General features: G+C 38.4%; 1 protein-coding gene across 1 annotated transcript in view; it reads right to left on the bottom strand.

Moving 5' to 3' along the window:
* Window positions 1-19,384, bottom strand: part of AVL9 (AVL9 cell migration associated) — a 42,151-nt gene that overhangs the window by 14,738 nt on the left and 8,029 nt on the right. Inside the window, exons 2-8 of the mRNA XM_040550366.1 lie at window positions 10,265-10,385; window positions 7,903-7,988; window positions 6,065-6,136; window positions 5,199-5,288; window positions 4,763-4,829; window positions 4,095-4,135; window positions 3,013-3,051 (exon numbers count right to left, since the gene is read on the bottom strand). Coding sequence (XP_040406300.1) covers window positions 3,013-3,051; window positions 4,095-4,135; window positions 4,763-4,829; window positions 5,199-5,288; window positions 6,065-6,136; window positions 7,903-7,988; window positions 10,265-10,385 — 516 coding nt within the window. The remainder of the gene's footprint in view (window positions 1-3,012; window positions 3,052-4,094; window positions 4,136-4,762; window positions 4,830-5,198; window positions 5,289-6,064; window positions 6,137-7,902; window positions 7,989-10,264; window positions 10,386-19,384) is intronic.

Here is a 19,384-nt window from a genome sequence, read left to right as displayed (position 1 = left end):
TAAATAGGTATAGTGTGAATTTCTATATTATAAAATACATGTTATATATATGTGCCTGTGTGCATAATATATATCATTAGTCATTCAGTCAAGATTTTTTTTTGACTGAATGCTTTTTTTGGATCCAGCATGCTGATTGGATCAATTTTAGAAAAAAAATCCAACTAAACAACTGACAAGAAGTTATTCCCAGCACTCTGCATCAGTTGTTGTTAATTTGTAGTACATTAAAGTGTCTCTGTTATAAATCAAAGAGACCAAATAATCTCCATTCCAGAATTCTGACAAAAATCTACACAGGAAAAAAAATTCCTTCTAAGAAAATATATTAAAGATACACAGATAAGCAAAAAGCAGGATAAATGCAGCATGCATTATTAGAGATATTTTCCTATGATAAAAAAAATGAGTTTATGGAAACAGAAAACATGATTGTTTTTCCATGTTATGCCTTAAGTGCTTTACTGAAGGTAGTATCAATCTCCTTAATTAAATTACAGAGACTGGGAATAGTAAATTAGTTAAGAATTCAAATGGGGGATGTAAAAGGCTAGCAGTGAAAGAAGAAACATGAGGCTGACTGAATGTTACTACTGAAGTTCCTCCAAGAAAGACCTTCAGAGGAAAGGAGGAACAAAAAAAAAAAAGGAAGAATAAAGAAACGGGTCTCATTTAATAATGACATTTTTACACCTTCCGTGAAAAAGGAGAACAATAGAAGTAAACATATAAGCATTAGAAGGAATCAACAATGCAAAGGAATACAGGATGATCGCAGACAACTTCATGACTTTGCAGGCCAGTTTTATAGGTGCATAATGAAATTAAAAGTGCAAGTTTGTGGACTTAGCATTAAAAAAAGACTTCTGCTGTAAGCTCAGAAGTCACTTTAGAAGTGACCGATGAGTAACTTAAGATCCACTTGCACATCTACAAGCTGCTGGTTTGATGGAACAAATTAAAAGACCTATGCAGTCCTAAACACATACCAAATGGTGTTAATGGTTCCTCAGCTGGAAACAGTCTGTGTGTATTACCCTGTACAATCATTCCTCTCCACGCCCCGTGTTCAAGATAGGTGAATTCAAATTCCAACAACCACAGAAAAAAGCATGATGCGAAGAACAAGCAGATCAGCTGAGAAAAGAATTTCTGCTGATACCAGTAGGAATGAACTCTAATTTCTTTTAAGATGCTGGTCAGTACAAAAATACAGGACGCAATAGCAGGGAACAGGACCCCCACAATACCTCTTCCAGTTTTAGATTCTCACATACCATGTATTCCTAGTTATTTCTGTAGGCTTAAAAGTAAGTTTTGCTAAGTCTATAAAGACGTACTTTGTTTTCAAGAAATCTATTCAAAATTTAGCTTTTAGTTCGGGTGGACTGCTTACTTAAGCCAAGCACTTTTTTGTATTTGTTCCACCAACTAGTCCCTCTGCCATCTTTCCATCTGTATGGGTGCATGCTTCGTTACTCCTCCTACATTATATGGCCTACAACATTTACATTAGCAAACTGTGCGGTCCTGGCAGCAGAAAAATCAAATGATCACCATCTGGAAGTAGTCTTCCAGCCTAATAACAGCTGAGAGGTGAAAAAATAAAATCCCTTTAGTCTGTGGAAAAGCATCAACCAAATTGCTAGGGATTAAAAAAAATCAGTCTGTGGCAGTGAGGCGTTTTTCAGCTCAAGGAAAATTGGCATTACTTGATTACTTGTGGCTTCTTGCGTATTATATTTAAGGTCTTTGAACATACAGATTTCCACAGTTATTCTTGAACCTTAATGTCTGCCAGAAAACAGGCAGCACCAGAAAACCCAAACTCTTCATTTTGAACTCGGAAGTGTTGTCTTGCTGTTGGAGCTTTGGGAGGAAAGAAAAAAAAAAAACAACCCCCACAAAAAAAAATCTCACAGGTTTATTCAATAAGTATCCACTTATTTTCAAAACAATTTCTTGTTTGAGTCACATGAACATGCTTGGGAAAGCCTCCCTTCTCTGCTCTTTCTGTGCATTTATGACTTGTTGCTTAAGCTTCAGAAAATAGCTCAGTAGAACTGAATTTCAGATCAGAAAATTGTAGCTCAGTATTTTGTTTATGTATGCCCAAGTTCTGAACTGTCCCGATGAAATGACAGCTTAAGCTTTTAAAGAGATCAATAGAGAAGCTGGGTTTCTTCAGTGGGTTCACTGAAAAAAAGTGAAATTTGGAGAACTGAAAGTAAAATTTAAAGAACAAGACAAAAAAGAGTCTTCATAAATATAAATATGTCTGGGAGTTGATACATGTTCATATCACTGAAAGTTCTTCTTCTGTTAATACCCTGAGACAAGAAAACAAATGTGTGTACTATTTCAGATCTGCTTGTACATTTTGTAGATTCCACTTAACTTGCTAAAGTGGCATTGTTTGAGGCAGCAAGATACCCCAAAGAAAACACTGAGCGCAGAATTCAACAGTTTATAGCAATATACGCTCTGACTTTACTCAGCGTGACTTGACAGAAATGACTTCTCACATTGCCTCCTCCAGCTGTCCGTGCAATTCAGGTTTGAAAGACATTCCTTGCAGCAGTTTCTTTTGGTATGCCTATTTAAAGCCTGAATCAAAAATTCTACTTAGCAAAATCTGTAAAGCTGTGTGCTCCTTTTTAGGTCTCAACATTTCCATCTGCTCCTTCACATAAATACCTATTTACACTATGTGCTTCCCTTCCTACCTTTTATAATATGTTAAGTTACTCTGCTCACATTTAATATTTTACTTCACAGCTATTAATAGAGTATGGATATAACAGTAGCAGAGACAAATTTATACATCAACACACAACAGTTTCTTTGAACATATTTTCCTAATTTACTCATGTATGCAAAATTGCTGATACAACTCCAGATACTTTATTTTAATTTAACTTTATTTTTCACCGGTACGTTCCACATATCTTCATATAAAAGATATTCAACTACATTTCCATTTCAACTATTTGCTTCAGATAAAAATGATACCTTTTTCTCTAGAAGAATCAATTTAAAAAGGATCAAGACCTGAAAAAAAAAACATGGAAAAACATGGTAAACGAAGCTGTACCATTTACCAAAATTACTGTGCAAGCTTAATCTTATTCAAAATTTCATGTTATTCACTTCCTGTCAAATGATCAGATACATCTGACCAGTCAATGGGTATCGGAACACTGTTTTTCTCCACCTGAGCACTCTTTAAAATGGCATTTGAGAAGCACAAATGAAAGACTGCGCAAACAGGAATTGTAATCTGAATTATTAAGGTGATTTATAAATAAAGAACATGTTGTATCATTCCAGAATTTTAAAGAGCAGTAAATCGCATAAACACAGAAGAGTTACTTCACAGAATCACAGCAATTAATTGGGCCAAATACCAAGAATAGCATTCACCTTACCTAATTTTAGACATATACAGACAAGACATCTAGATCAGAGGTGGTTGTCTAGGCTTTTTATACTCAAAGGAAAAAAAAAGGCAATTTTGGGGCATGACTGGAAGATATCTGAAGAGAAACAAGAGTCTACTAAGAATGCACAAATAAACCACTAAATCCAGAATCTCATGTTTGTTTCCTTGATGCTTCTCAGTTAAAGATTTTAAATGCTATTTGTAACTTAGCTACAGTATACAAACAGTCCATTTCCACAGTCATTACCAAAAAAGAGGGGTTCAATTACTTTCAGGTTGTATGGTGCCAAGAGCTGCAAAAATTACACGGTAACAGGAAAAATGCTCCAAGTGTCTGCAATGACTTTAGCATTATTCTTCCATCACATTCATTCGACAAGGAACAGGAAATAGAAACAAGACCATAATACCTAAAACTCTCCAGGAAATACAGAAGACAGACAAAATTTCTCAGTCTGGAACTTACTTTTACTGAATGTCTGTAGGTGGAAGGGGAAGGAAAATCAGGAGGCTGTAAGCAGAAATACTTAGGGAACAATCTTCTTACTTCTAGCTCAGGTATGTCTAGACATGTTTACTTTTCATTCCCTCACAAAGCATTTTACTCTCAAAATAAGTGCTCTATTTTATAAATCTAGCAGAGAAAGCCTACCTTGTGCCTAAAATGAAGAACAAGATCCCGAGGAGACAGACCTGGGATACCAAAGAGACAGCAATTATTCCAGTTCAATGGCTAGTAAAGATACTAACTTTACTTTTTGTCACTGTTTTGTGGGGGGAGAGGATACACTCATTATGCATTCTACATGAATGTGGTTATTTAATAGCAGAACTCATACCACATTCTCTCTTTCGTGCAGGAACAGTAACAAAATGAACAGTCACAATGAGTTGCTACTGTTGGCTGCAATGCAGTGTTACAGAAACATTGAAGTAAATCCTACATTGTACATTCAGCAAACACAGGTAAGAGTCAGAATCAAATGGAAGATTTCCCAAATAACAGGTAGACAAAACGTCAAGTACTCCAAAACATCATCTAAAAAAATTAAGTACTGTTTCTCAAAAGCACATGAACAGTCACTTGTCAGACTGTCAGGTCAAGACACAACTCACAACTAACGTCCATTATGAAAGCAGAACTGCCTTTATTTGACATTTATTTAAATCCATTAATAAAGAAAAGCATAACAGAATACTGTGCAGGCACACTGACCTTTGTGCTTAATCTGTTAATGCACATAAGCAAATTAGCTCAGAAAGGGAATATGTTGATTAGGGTAACATTATCTCTGCTACTTGTACAGGAAAACCACTTACCAAGATAAACTTGTGACCCTTCTAGTGAAGTCCCTCCCAAGGAACTATTCATATGATCATAAAGTTCCTGGAAAAGTTAAAACAGAAGCCAAACAAACAAAGAAACAAAAAAAACGGAAGTCATTAGTCATTCTGGCACAAAATCCAGAATAAAAAAAAAATCTTATTCAAGGATTTCAATGTTTTATTCCAGAAAGAACATCAAGTACTATTAATGGAGTCAATGGAGATACAGGCTGACTATCATGCTTGTTCTTGTATTTCAATACAAATCAGAAAGTTGAGGGTCACATATTTCCTGTAATTTATTACAGAAGCTGAATAGCCGAATAACCTACGAAAACAGAATATCTGAGCAAACCACTAGTTCAAAATGCTGAAGTCTTTAGCCATATACTGAAGGCCTTGCTCTACATGGGCAGTACTTAAAAGTTACCTTTAGAATTGAAATTTGCGAGAAGTCTTTCTCCTCAAAATACGCATGGGTAATGAGCTGCAGCTTTGCCTGAAGTAACCCATACAAAGGCTTGAAAGAAAAACAAACAAAAGCAAGTGAAAAAAAAAAAAGTAGTCCACTTGTTTAGAACTTAAGTTTTCTCCCATTCGCATCCTGCAATATAGTCAACTAACTACTACACACAGTTCACGAGGTGGGGGAATGGAAGGATCTGACTCCTTAGTTACTACTTTGCAACATCTTTCTCCTGTGCTCATTTTAAGTAACTATTTTCTTTCTATTTGCACATACTATACCATCACTGAGCATATTTCTGGAAAAGTACTTTCCTGCTTCATATATTGCTCATGCAGCTGTAATAGTAGCTTTTTCTTCAGCTCTAAGTGCAGGAAGAACTTTTATTCCCTGCCTGGAGAGTGGTAGCTTTTGCTAAGTAGAAGTACAAGGTGGCCCCTCAAAACAAAAGTATATCTGTGACTATCTTTCACAGTTGTCAATACCTTCAGTTATAATAATGATCTAACCCTGATATCATATATATAAATATACATATGAAAGGAAGAATTAGTAGCACTTAAGAATCAGCAGGAGTGCAAATAGATATCCCAGTCCCTGACAAAAGGCAGACACTTTTACAATTTCTCTTACAAGAAGGTACCAATTCAAGGCAGCTCATCCAAATGCCAAAGCCTTCTGATTAAATTTTACCTCACCATTTTGTTATCCTCTGCAATGATTTAAAAAAATGTATGTTTAGAGCTGGAAGTTCCAAACAAGAATATGGGAACCAAATGATTTTATTATGGTATTTAGAAGTGTTTTGGGAGTTAAACAAATATTCTTACCAGCTGACTGAGAACACAGACACTTTTCTGCACTGTTTCTCGGGTGATGTCTGCTTGCCGTACTTTTAATGCCTAAGAAATAGAAGTATTACAGTACTATTACCCCACACAACTTCAAGAACAACTCTTTTACAGGTCTAGTTGCCATATAGCCCCTTTTTAAAACAAAATCCTAAAACTGACTGCCTTCAGAGGTGGAATATCTGAATGATGTAACAGTGTCTTTACCTAATACAAATGGTCAAAGCACTGACTTGTCAGAGTTGTGATCTCATCCCACTGTGCACAGCACAGATGCAAACACAGCTGTGATGACAGGCAGAGGACTGCTTAAAAGACACTAAATAAACAGCCCTGGAATAGCCCAGCAGTAGCCCTGGAAAAGGCAATGGCATTTTAAACTCAAGGTTATGTAACAGAAAAGAAGAAGCCACAACACACCACTTACTCTTCTCTAATATTATCAGTGAAAATGGATCAGGCTGAAAAGTCTGTCAGTCAGGCCTGGGAGCAGTTTGCTTTACACTCAGTAATTTTCTTTGAGCCATCCATAAATAAAAGAGGTAGAACAAACTCCATTCTCAACCAGACCTACTACTCAACAGCACAACTATAAAGGGTGAGGGCAGAAATACAGCCAAGTGATTCACTCAATTGCACAAAACAGCAAGTGTGCGGACTGCAGCCCACACATCAAAAAGCCAGATGGGAAGAGTGCTGGAGTTGTTATATGAAACACACATTATTTTATATTCTACTTGTTCCAAAGAGTTCAATTTAAACATCTATTTTATCTAAATTGGTTAGCAAACAGTATAAACTGGAATCAAGAACACTAAAAAAACAAGTTAAAATAGTTGTATAGTTAAATAGAGCAAGACTTCAATCACAGAATACAGTGAGGACTGGCTGTAAAGATAGTGAGTGAACTAAAATCAACATGGATTATGGTCAAAAGAAACAAAACTAAAATCTGCACATGGAAAACGTCTCCTATAGCATAAAGAGAAACTTCAAATGTAATCAAGGTGCACTTGAGACAAAGAGTACAAAATTTGCATCTTCTGAATGCAAGACACTTTCAGAGCTCAAAGCCACACAGCATTCCAGCTTCTTAGCATTTCACTGGAAAAGGAGTGGTTTTGTTGTTGTTTTAAAAAAATCTGTAGTAACACAATTGTAATTACATAGGTAATACTACTGCTGCTACTTTTGAAAATTTGGGTACACTCCAGTAGATCAAACACATCTTTCCCCAAAGTGTGATCAGACATACACTGTAGCTCTCTTACCAATTTTTCCAGCTTCCTGCTAAAAGTTCAGTATCAGTTAAGCAGCTACATAGCCGCATAAAATGAATGGCAAGATTCTGGTCCAGTCTGCAAGCATACTTTTGGCAAAGGAGATAGGTGAAGAGAAACATCACTACATTTGCATGGCCAGAACCCAATAAATACTCCAAAACTCTTCGCAGTCACACAGTGGAGAAATTTAAACTGCTTCCACCCAAGAGTCTTACTTCCCGGCAACTGGTCTTGACAGCCTGACAGACTGCCAGCTTCATTTTGCTACTTGGGACTGATACCTGGTTCTCTCAAGAACCAAAACATATTGGTCAATTGTCTTGGACATTTCAAAAGATCACAATACATGCCCACTAACATGAGGGAAATAAATAGTTCTCAAGTTCTGTAGCTACCTACTGAGTAAATTTTCACAGATAAAAAGTAAGCTGATCATGTAGTTTGAATCTTGGTGTTAATGAGAGCCATTGAATTTCAGAATCGTTAGTTCAAGTCTATTACTTCAGTAGTATTATTCACAGATTGGAAAGTTACCTTTGCTTCAATCTGCCTATAGCAAGAGACACCATATACTGTAGTTTGATCCCCACATCTTGGTGGTAAATGGAAAAACACGGTATCTATGAAAAAGAAAAGAATGCTTCATAAGTCGCTAACAAGTGCTCATTATCTTTGTTCTCAGCATCACTTATTTATAAAAGGGTTATTGCTGAATATACTGGCACATGCATTTTCTGAGATTTGAAAAAAAGGAAGTCATCTATAAAGCTATGCCTACACCCAAATTAGAGTTTCCTGATAGCACAATAATTTGTGTAAGAAGCTCCAGCTGTGCCAACATGGATATTCTGACAACAGCCTCACCTTTAGCCTAAGCTTCTTTATCAGCCCACTGACAAATGTTCTGAAGCAGCTATTAACAGCACAGATGCACCACTGAAACCAACAGGTATGCTACTTTTCCAATTCGGTATGGACGAGCAAAGGCAGGGCACTGTAAGACAAGACCCACAGAACCGGTGGAACTGGCTGGTACAGCAGGCGTGCGATGACATCAGGAAGCTGATTTTTTTTTTCTACCTTCACGGCAATCAAGGAGGACATATACAGCTGAAAGATTAGAGCTGCTGACACCCCTACCCCTGCCAAGGTAGATATTCATGTACAGCACCACTATGATAGCAAAAATGATTTGTGAACTCTAGCCTCACACAAAATTGTTTCCCCTGTGCAAGTGTGACATGAACAAAAAAAAAAATCCCGGTAAAATATGGCACAAGTGAGGGTTACAGCTTGAGATACATACACACACACATATACACACACTTGCTTCTAGTGCCAAAAAAAATGTTGCTAAGTCATAATTAAATAAAAATACACATTATGATTGTTTGCCTTTCAAAATGTAGAATGAAATCTTTTTTGAAGGAAAATAAAAACATTTTACTCAGTCTGTAGTAAATGCAGAATAAACGATCACACATTCATTGAGTCCAATGGAAAGAAGGGTTATATATGAAAAAATGTTCCCTTGAATAAGTATAATGTCATTATGGAGATCACATGGAGTTTTAGTAAGACTTTAATACATTTCTTGCACCACGCCATGCTCATTGCAAAAATGTAACTGCCAGTGGGAGTTAGTTGAAAACTCAGAATGAAAGAGACAGTTATTAACAATTATGTTTACTGGAACTTTATCTGAATCAGATTTACCAATTTCACGTTCATGTGCATCCTTGCCTACAAAACACCAGGCTTTACAACCATTTTGTTGCCATGTCTGTTTTTCTTCTCCTTACCAAAACCCACACATTGATAAACTTTTAGTGCAACAATGAAACTGGCCAAAGTTGAGCTTGGATGGTGATGAGCAAAGAGGGAACAGGTAAGTGAGGTTACATACAATTTTCCTGGTTTTGAACATAGCCTCCTGCTCATTACATATTTAGCAATGCAGAAAAAGAACAAAAATCATGACCCGGTGCAGAGTCAGAGGTACTCTTATTGCTGCTGGGAAGGGGATTCTTTTGATATGACTTCCTCTGCTTTCAAAGGCCTCTGGAAGCTGGAGGATTAGAAAGCTAACTACATCAGGTTGAAAAAAAATATTAAAAGTAACATTAAAGGGTCTGTTATTTTGCTGTTTTAAGTGACTTCCTTGTTTGCTGCTGTGCACAAAAAATATGAAAACAACAAGCAAATAAGTGTCAAAGTGATGAACTAACTGCTGTCAAATAAACAAATACATGCAATAATAAACAAATAATGCAATAAAACTGAAAAAAGAAAAAAAACCTCCTGCAGTGACCTAGCTGGTAACTACATGGTGAAAAAAAAGTTTTATCTTTCTATTCTGCTGACGAATACACTGAAGATCCTACACTTTATATTTGATGGTTTTCAAAATATGCCTTGCTACAGACATTGAATAGCTTGTAGGTCCTTCTAAGAATCACTGAATGTTAACGGAAATAAGAAAATAAATAATGAGTAGATACATTAGAAAGCAGAATTTCAGAATTTCCATCTTCCCTTAGCTCAAAACTGGATTAGGTTTTACTCAAGAGCTAATTCCTGACTCAGGTAGCTTCTTTAAGGAAAGCTGGTAGCCTTGTTTTGTGTTAGGACTACACACAACTGATATGTAACCTTTAAACTGATTTTTTGACATCTGATTTATTGATGTAGAAGATACAATTTTATGTTTCTTCAGAATTTAAAGTGAAAAATTGATCATATTTATCAATTATTTTGCAGCCTAAACAAGTAGTGGAAGAAATCTAATAGCAAAAAGAATAGTTGATGAACTGTTCAGATATTTGGATTTTTATTTGCCTGCAGTAGAAGCAGGTAGGAGGCCTTAGCACATGCAACTTCCTCTCAAATTTCTTACCTTCCTGGTAGTTGTGAGCGCCATCTGGCAAGGCAAGAAATGGCAAGTATTTCCATTCCTCTGGTAAGCCGTGGCTGTCGTGCCCTTCTCCAGGCATTAGAGGAGGGTAGGAGAATTCAACCTAAACAAACAAACCAACCAACCAAAATAGGAAGCAAATAGAGAACAGATTATTGTTACCAAACAAGCAAGCCTCTGTAATTCAGCCTGGCATTTTTTCTCTTTAGAAATGGCATGAAACAGTTTTTCTTCCTACTAGTATTCCTCCTCTCTTCCTTCCAAGCACCCTTGGACTGACTCATGTGCAGTCTAACTGACAGGCTTAGGGCAGATTTGGCTCCCACAGCTCTCTATCCAGCCCAGTACCTTTTCCTCATGAGAAATACAGAGCAGATGTTCAAGTAGAAGACGTCACCCCAGCAGCTGCCTACCTTCTCCCCTCTGCACACAGCCAGCAGCGCACGGCTGCACCTGCGGTACCAGCAGAGGTCATTACTGGGGAGCACACGTCCCGAGATCAGATCTGGCTTCTCGCCGCCCCAAGTGCTCATAGCTAGGCAATGCTCTACCACATGCAAGCCTGTGTTTTACTCTAGTGGATACTGAATTAACCTCAGAAACTATACTAACAGCAAAACACTGCTTTTAAATATTTTTATGCCCTTGACTGTAATCATGCAACAAGTTCTATGCATTTACTACAAGTGCCTCTTTTTTCTTTCCAAGAAATCCTGACTTTCAATTTCACCTTTCATTTGTCTACCTTTTACCTCTTTTTGTCAGTAATTCTCTATTCCTTGCACTACAACATTTGTCTGCCACAGATCCTGAAAATCAGCATCTTCAGTATCATCCTTTCATTTTCTTTCCCTACAGGTAAGCTTCTGGGTTTCTAGCCACTTTCAACAAGTCTTTTTTTCCAGACATACATTTCTTAAGTCACTGAACACAAATCGGGGCACAAATTTATCGTCAGAAGAAACTGATGCAGGATACAACTCTTCTTGGAAGACATTTGGCTAAAAAATAGTCAGCTCTAGAATGCATAAATGGAAATTTGTAACTCATAGGAAATAAAAAGTATGGCAAGACAAGCACTCAAAATGTTAACATTGGATGATAATTTCTTTTTATGATTTATGAATACTGTATAAGATGCAGGTACTGAAGAAATGGGAAACAAATCAAGAAAAGTGAAATTTTTCACCTTACCACACGGTGACACTCTTTCTACAATCATTGCCAACTGGCTCCCGTGTTCTTTTGACAGTATGAAATTAGCTGAAAAACTTTCTCCCCTTTGTTCTAGCTAGCAGTATGCTGTCAGCACCTCAGGTGCTATCGGATACTCCCAGCAGCAGGGATTTCTGCAGGCTCTGACAGTTCCAAACTCAACAAACTGAACAGCCATTAATGAGACCAGCGATAACCTTGTTTTACATCAGCCTGCTTCTTCTGCATTTTAATGTAGAGATTTCTATATTAATGTGTGTATAGGTGAGAGAGGATCACAAGACTCAGACAAAGCATAATTAAGATCACTTAAGCACCTTTAAATTGTCTATTTTATACAGAGATGTTACGATAGATCTGGTTTATATGACATACTATTACTCCCCCTCCCCAAAAGGACCCACATAGAGAGTACCCTCCTTCCTAAGGAGGGATCCCATTTGTGTAGTTTAACAGCTTGCAGAAGCACTGCTTCTTGCTGCAGTGGCTGAGAGGGTGCAAGAAACAGAGGCAGACAGCTGTAATAAGAAAAAGGACAATCCAACAGCAAAGACGGTATCCAGTCCCCTGGAGTACTTCTTTCGAACAGCTTCAGAGTTCCCAGTGGTTTCATTTTAAAGCTGTTAAGTCAAACTTTTTCGCAAGTAGTCACTGCAGGTGAGATTCATGTCATCTAACTACATATCAAAAAGCAAGAACTCTGAGCCAGCTTTCCTAAGCACTCCACACAAAGAAAACAGACACCTGCAGAGGGTGATTCATCTGATCTGTTTCCTTCCATCATCTCCAAAGAGAGATGGCTCAGACTTAGAAGTCTAACTTGCAGATGACTGAATTAATTCAGATGAAAATCACCCTAACTGTTCCTTATCATCCAGACATCTTGCTTGACTTCTACGGCTCAATTTACAGAACCGCATCAGCTCAGGTTAGGATTTTTTTTGCATTAAAATCACACAATTCAGTTTTATCACTTCTGAATTTTTGAACAACTGAAACCGCACTAAAATTCTTTCTCAGGCTGTGCCTGTAAACTGCTTGATACAGAATTTGTAGCTAAAGTGACTACACAAAAACCAAAACAATTATTTTTCCTCACATCTTCCACTTTAAACCTAAGAACAACTATGATGGGGGTGGGACAGGACCACAGAAGGGACCTTTCTCACAGTTCTTTCCTCCCTTCATGGACTAAAGACAGATGAGCTCATTTTTCATTTAATTAAAACAACAGAACTCTACCTAAATCTACCTACACGTATATGCCTAAACACGCACTTGATTTCCCCGGTTGGCATCAATACATAGATGCATTACGAGATTTGCCTGCAAATAAAAGTCTTTGTAATAAAGCTCCGTATTCAAAGGAACAAACACATACACAATTTTTTTGAGTTGATTGCCTGAGAAGATTTTACAGGCTTTTATCCCTTCAAATAAACTGAAAAAGTCATCTCAAATTAAAATTTGTATTAAAATCTGAACTCCTCAGAGACTTCAGAAGAAGCAATATAAAACATGAACCCAAATCTCTGCTCATTTCTTACTCTTCCAAGTGTCAGGGATCTTCATTACAGCTGGAAATATTGATTATGCCTGTCAAGGGGTTTTGATGGCAATGCTTTCTGCCTGTTCCAATTGTCGTCTTCTGTACGCAGACTGCCAATGACGGATTTCAGAACAAAAATCAATACAGTCTACTGTGTCATGACTGAGTGGAGAAATAAATAACTGCACTACACAAAATATTTCAACTTCTGTGGACTACCAAGCTAAAATAAAATACAAGAAAAACCTGAACTGAAGGACAATCAAGTTTCTGGAATTGACATCTGTATCTTTCTGTAATTCTGCTACCTTAATTAACCTTTTGTATGCGGTTTGTATTGTATCTAACAGTTTGGATGCAAATACACAATCTTTTCTTGTTTGGGGAATAAGTAAAAAAAAAAGAACTAGGCAATCTGTTTTGGTTCCCCCTCTTTAAATTCACTAGACATTTGCTATCTCGCATTATTCACAGTAATAATAGATGAGCGCAGGGAAGGAAAATTGTATTTCTGTTCTTATGTTTAGAAACTAAGATGAGTTTTTCTTTGCACAAATGCATTGATGTTGTCTTATACTAGATTATGAGTACACAATCAGAGGGGAGGTTAAAAAAGGACTTGGATAAAGAGGAATTTCCAAAATATAACTGCATGTTATTACACTACTATTACTGTTATTACTACTATTACACCCATACATTAGAGAGGTAGCCTCCACTGATTTTCAGTGAATTTTATATTCAGGTCAGGTTGTTTTCCCTCTCCGCAAAAGTGTTGTCAAGTGTTAGCAATTACAGCATCAGTTATATCCTCAGTGAACATTAACCAGCAATAACTCAGAACACTGCTAAGGCACTACAAACTACAGACTTCCCATGCTCTCCAGTCAGTCTGCTGTTCCATGTTTGAGCTACTCCATTTACAAGTTAACCCTTCCTACTCACTGTCACAATACGTGTTCCCCTCTTCAAAGGAGGTATTTTGAAAGATCTCTCTTCAGGCTGCAAATAAGGAAATCATGGTCCCTAATAAGTTTTCATGTTGCGTGAGTCAGCAACGTGCCCTTGTGGCCAAGAAGGTCAATGGTATCCCGGGACTGGAGCACCTGTTATACAAGGACAGGCTGAAAGAGCTGGACCTGTTTAGCCTGGAAAAGAGAAGACTGAGGGGAGATCTCATCCATGCATATAAATATCTGAGGGAAGGGTGTGGAGAGGATGGAGCCGGTCTCTTTTCAGTAGTGCCCAGCGACAGGACGAGAGGCAACAGGCACAAACGGAAGCACAGGAGGTTCTAGTTCAATATGAGAGGGCAATTCTTTACTGTGAGCACCGGCACAGGTCGCCCAGAGAGGTTGTGGAGTCTCCTTCTCTGGAGATACTCAAAACCCGCCTGGATGCCATCCTGCACAATGTGCTCTAGGTGATCCTGCTTGGCGGGGAGTTGGACCAGATGATCTTCAGAGGTCCCTGCCAACCTCGACCATTTGGTGATTCTGTCAAGTTTTTCCATTAGTTCAACAAGGAGAAGATTTAAGTTCAGCCCTCTTCAAAAACCTTAATTATTTTAAATGGCAGTACAAAATGAAAAAAGGAAACAAAAATTAAACGAAAAAAATGCTTTTACTGAGTTGCAGAACTTAATTTACAGTGAGTGAACCTACTCCATTCTAGGAAAAAAATTGCTTTGATGATCTCTCCATTGCTTGTACTGCATCAACAGGTAGAACAACTGTTTCATATGAAGAGGAGGAGACTGGCAAAAACACTAATTACAGGCATAAATAATTTCAATTCATGTCTAGGATACCAGCTCTTCAGATCTCACTTAAGCAGAAAAAGAACAACAAAAGTAAAAGGATGTTGAATATTGAGGATACCGCTAACCAGGAGCGACAAAAACAACCAACCACACACAACAAAACAACAAATTAAAATGACACATGAAAATTGATCCCTCATTTCAAATAAGCCAGTATTTGAAAGCTGGGATTTTTGAAGGAAGTTTTTCTGATATCTTAGTCCTAGCACAGACAGAGCCAGAGAAAACCAGTACACCAATGATTTTATCTGAGTCACCATAACAACTGCACCATTCAGCCATACAAAACTCTAAGCACATAGTTTGTCTTTCAGCATTGAGAACAACTTAAATCACAATTTAGCCAGATTTAAATGACAAATTTTCCTCATACGTATGACAGAACCAACAGATCAAGATCTACAGGCCGATTAGACACCCTGTAAAACAATACTACCTCTGCTGTAATATTAAAATACAGAGATATAATGACCTCTAACACCATATTCATATGTTTATGTATACACATATTTGAAAAGAGTATTTTAGACACACACATGGAAACAGCTAAGGGAAATCAATGTATCAGAAAGAGATAAGGCACTGTGTTTTCTATCTTTCCAGTTCCTAAAACTTCTTCACGTTCCCCCATCACAAAGCTATAGAGCAATACAAGCTCCAAGACACCATTTGTAGTGCTACATGTGCACAAGAAAACCATCTACGTTTGCTTCAAAAACTAACTAGGTTAGTACAATTTTTACTATAGGGCTCTTGAAACATAAACAGAAAAAACAAAAATGGAAACCTTAGTACTCATGCTCCTCCCAAGAGGTGCATAATATTACTGCAGCCATTTCAGCCTAGGGGACTTTCTAGGGAGCTCTGTGTCCTCCAGAAAAGTCTTTGTGGTCTTATAGAAAATAAGTTACAATTCATACAGGATGGCCTTTTAGGATGATCATGAAATGACAGAATCGCCTGAGTTGGAAGGGACCTATAAGGATCACTGAGCCCAACTCAACTGGCTCCACATAGGACCACCCCAAAATCAAGAAGCATTTGGACAACACTCACAGGGTTTGAACTCTGACAGGCTTGCTGCTTTGACCACTGCCCTGGGGAGCCTGTCCCAGTTCCTGAACACCTTCTCAGTGAAGAACCTTTCCCTGACACCCAGCCTGACCCTCCCCTGTCACAACTCCATGCTGTTCCCCCAGGTCCTGTCGCTGTCCCCAGAGAGCAGAGCTCAGCGCCTGCCCCTCCGCTCCCCTCGTGAGGGAGCTGCAGGCCACCATGAGGCCTCCCCTCAGCCTGCTCTGAGCAGCAATGCACGACTAGCAACGCTGTGCCGGATGCACCCCAGGACAAGGCTGGCCCTTTTGGCTGCCAGGGCACACTGCTAGCTCACATTCAACTCTCTGTTGACCAAAACCCCCAGATCCCTTTCCACAGGGTTGCTCTCCAGCCTCCCCTCCTCTGGCCCATACGCACATCCAAGGTTGCCCCGTTCCAGATACAGAACCCGGCACTTGCTCTTGTTAAACTTCATATTGTTGGTGACGGGTACAAGGTACCTGAGAAGGCAGCTCCCTTACTGAAACAAAACGGTAACACACAGCTGTATTCCTCAGCTACCTCTGCCCAGTGCAGCAGCTGGTTTACAGCAGGGTCAGCAGCAGCCAGTTTTCCACCCACACAACCAGCTGCACCCATCGACTCTGAAAGGATGTCCCCAGCTCCACAGGCTGGTGGCAATTCCTTCCTCCCATCACATGAGACCCAGATGTGCATCCCTTCCTCAGCTCTGCTGCATGCCCTGGTTCCAAGTGGCAAAATGGGGGAACCAGTACTGTCGGCATGCTTCAAAGCACATGTCCTCTTCAGTGTAGAAGCAGACATTGGATCTAACTCATAGGGCACACGCTGCTGGACCCACGCTTTCCAAGTGAGCTATCACCCTGTTGTATGAGCCAACAAGCATTTGGGTTCTTTACCACAGGACGTCTGATGGGCGCAGAACAGCTCTTAGTTAACATGCTCCTTACTTACGAGTTTTAGCACTCATTTTAAACCTGAGTGTGGACAAATTCAGCTCCTTACCAAGCACAAGGCTGAGAAGGTACAGAAACACTGCAACACCATGAAGCACAGAACATGCTCTGCTCTAGGGAATCCTGATGAACCAGGCAGCCCCGTACCCTATTCCCCAGAATGTTATAGCAGGCAAATAACTTTCTTTCAATTTTTGTATGCACAACTTTGAGAGAGCTTTTACAAGCAATGTGCCTGCCTAGGCATAATACTTTGGCACCACATACACACTGTGAGATGGATTACCAAAATTATACACAAACCACATAATACGGCAGTATTAGGACAGGGAACTATTATAAAAATTACATTATCAACCTTGTAAAAGTGCCGAGAGGCCAAGCTACTATTATTTGAAAGCATTGTGAAACAGATATAAGGTGCCACAGAGGTACAGAAACACACCATTTACCAATTTAGCATTCATTCATTTACTCCACAGAGAAGTCAAGATTCCTGGCAGAGTGCCATTTACGTAACTGCTAGGATGTCGTGACATGTACAGAGAACAGACAGATCAGAAGATGAAAGCTAATGATGATGACGATGGCAGGTGTTATATAAATGCCAAGAAGTATTTAGGAATCTTCTCAACTCACATCAGGGCAACTATGGAGAAAATACTCAGTATAGAGCCCCTGTATGAAACGCTTTATTTCCTGTATGGGACTTCAAAGAAACAATTGCAAGAATATCAAAGCACAGACCTCTTTAAAGCTTGAAAAACTAAGCAAAGAAACAAAAAAAAAAAATCCACCATACCTGGGAATTTTTCTTGAACACCACAAAATACTAAATATATGGATTATACACACATGCAAAGAGTGGAACCCACCATTAATGCTACATAAGAGATTAGAATCTGTGGTATTGTTTACAGAAGTGAAGCGTCAGATACCAATTACAGTGTACTTACCAATGCATTGTGTACTTAAAATGATTAACATTCCATGCAAATTTGAGTAGCCTTTCTAATAAAAGCTAAAAGCTTCTGTTAGAATTTCTACGTGTTGAACATAAACTCATCTATATATTTCCATTTAATGCTCAAAAGTTTATAGGCTAAATTTAATACTTGATTCTATTGCTATTAACACCAGTAAGAGACGGCATGCTCATAACACTCTGTTAAAGTGTTTAAATATTATTATTACAAGCAGGGAGCAGAAACAAAGGAGTTGTGTTCATGTTTACAGGTTATCGTCAATAGAGCTGGGAACAAAACCCTTTGAGTAGATTCCAGCCTAGATCCTTTTCCAGGTATTTTTCCGTTGTTCCTCTAAAAGGCTCTTATTTAATCACTAGAGAAGACTATCTATTGCATCATATCTGCCTACTGCACTCCCCCCCACCCCCAAACAAAAGATACAAGGACTTTAAAGACAGGGCATACACTGCACTTACACTGTTTAGACAGCATCAAGCAAATCTATCGGACACAGCACAGTAACTGCTGGGTTGGAAGAGATCAAAAAAGAAAAAAGAAGCAATTCTCCAATAAAGCAGAGTTTTGGAAGAAAGGCAGCAGACAAACCGAGACAGGTTAGAAGCATTCCCTTCCCTAAAGAAGGGAAAGATGCATCCAGAAATGCTGTATGTGGAACCTATTTGAAAGACTGACTTCAGTGTTTCCCCCTTGGAAATGTGCTACAATAGAGGATGCAAAGACCTGAAAACACAGGCAGTGCTCCAAGCAGTTCATAGAAACAGTAGGCTTAACTTGCTCATTCCTTAGACAACTCCTAAGTCTGCAAACAAATTCAAGTATAACTTGCAAAAACTCTGATTGAAGACAATCTCCTTAGCTCTCAGCTGCTCTCCAGGTACAAATGAAAATAGGCCATGTGCACTGATTGATCAGGCCACTGTATGTGCCGATTTCTGCAGATCTCAACAAGAATTATCTTCTGTAGCTAAAGTACTTGAAACTCTCAAATTACAGAATGAGAACATACATAATTCAAGAAGGTAAGACCTCTTAAAGTGCATTCTTCCTCTAAAATATCAAAACATATTCAGGACCTTTTCTAAAAATTGTGTATCAGTTGTTTCATCATTGATCTTAAGATTTATTTGTATGCTAGGAATAGAATACACAATCAGTCAAGACAGGAGGATTGATCTTCAAGCACAGTCGACAAAGAAACATACTTAGACATGCAAGTTGCACAATACTTAGGAAAAAGTAGACATCATGTTTACATGAAAAAGTTAAAATACTCGAAAACATTTTAAAGGTCCTTCAGACAAACTTCGGGTTTCCAAGAGAATATGCACTTCTGTATTTATGATAGTCCACTGCTAAGTCTGTGATACTAATTTTGAAATGCCATACAGAAAATAGCAGCTAACGTTGACCTACTTATTCTCCAGAACAAGGACACCAAGCAAACAAAAGTGACTGTAACATGCTGCTCAGTCAAAGACACACATGGTACTTCCC

This window comes from Cygnus olor, chromosome 2 (assembly GCF_009769625.2).
Source record: "Cygnus olor isolate bCygOlo1 chromosome 2, bCygOlo1.pri.v2, whole genome shotgun sequence".
NCBI classification, from domain to species: Eukaryota; Metazoa; Chordata; class Aves; order Anseriformes; family Anatidae; genus Cygnus; species Cygnus olor.
This window is presented reverse-complemented; position numbering and strand designations above follow the sequence as displayed.